The following is a 507-nucleotide window of genomic DNA, read 5'->3' on the forward strand; positions in this document are numbered from 1 at the left end:
CATTAGGGGCAATATGCTTCGCTCATTTAGTTCTTGGTTATTTTGGCTGTTTCTGAAACCTAACTTACAGGAAAATTTGATCTATTCTAATGGTCATGTTCCTACGTTCTGACTAAGCGTTTCAAACAAAAGACCAGTTCATAAACATGAAGCAAATACAGTGAGCGTTTTCTTCTTCATTCAAAACCTTCCATGCCACAGCTTTGTCGTAGGATATTGCCCTTCCCATGCTTGACAAGCAGATACCCCCTTGAAGACAAATGAAGCCCTGACAAAAAGAACATAGATCATTCAAACAGTATGATTTGATACACTTAAAGAGCTTCTATTCATTTGGTCATCATTGGGTTGGTAGGGAAAGAAGGGATTCGTTTGCTTTACCTGCTGCATTATCCGTGGGAACTCTGAGGCTAAAGTTTTCTTTCCATTATCATCAAAAATCTTCTCCAAAGTAATGTCTTGGAGAGCCACCAAGGTCGTCTCGAGCATGTCGAGTCCAGATTGATT

General features: G+C 39.8%; 1 protein-coding gene across 1 annotated transcript; it reads right to left on the reverse strand.

Moving 5' to 3' along the window:
* Positions 1–14: 14 nt before the first annotated feature.
* On the reverse strand, positions 15–501 carry LOC111787247 (homeobox-leucine zipper protein ATHB-15-like). The gene is made up of 2 exons (XM_023667321.1): positions 382–501; positions 15–268 (listed from the first exon to the last, which is right to left on the reverse strand). Exons 1-2 carry the CDS (start codon positions 487–489, stop codon positions 122–124), a joined length of 255 nt encoding a protein of 84 aa, XP_023523089.1. The 5' UTR covers positions 490–501; the 3' UTR covers positions 15–121.
* Between the last annotated feature and the right edge of the window lie 6 nt (positions 502–507).

The sequence above is a fragment of the Cucurbita pepo genome, unplaced genomic scaffold (assembly GCF_002806865.2).
Source record: "Cucurbita pepo subsp. pepo cultivar mu-cu-16 unplaced genomic scaffold, ASM280686v2 Cp4.1_scaffold007816, whole genome shotgun sequence".
Taxonomy (NCBI): Eukaryota; Viridiplantae; Streptophyta; class Magnoliopsida; order Cucurbitales; family Cucurbitaceae; genus Cucurbita; species Cucurbita pepo.

What these genes read in the sequence shown, in the direction of transcription:
- LOC111787247 (XM_023667321.1), bottom strand. Translation starts at nt 489, where the DNA reads ATGCTCGAGACGACCTTGGTGGCTCTCCAAGACATTACTTTGGAGAAG. An exon ending in TCCCACGGATAATGCAGCAG is followed by an intron (nt 269 to 381) that starts GTAAAGCAAACG and finishes TCTTTTTGTCAG; the next exon opens with GGCTTCATTTGTCTTCAAGG.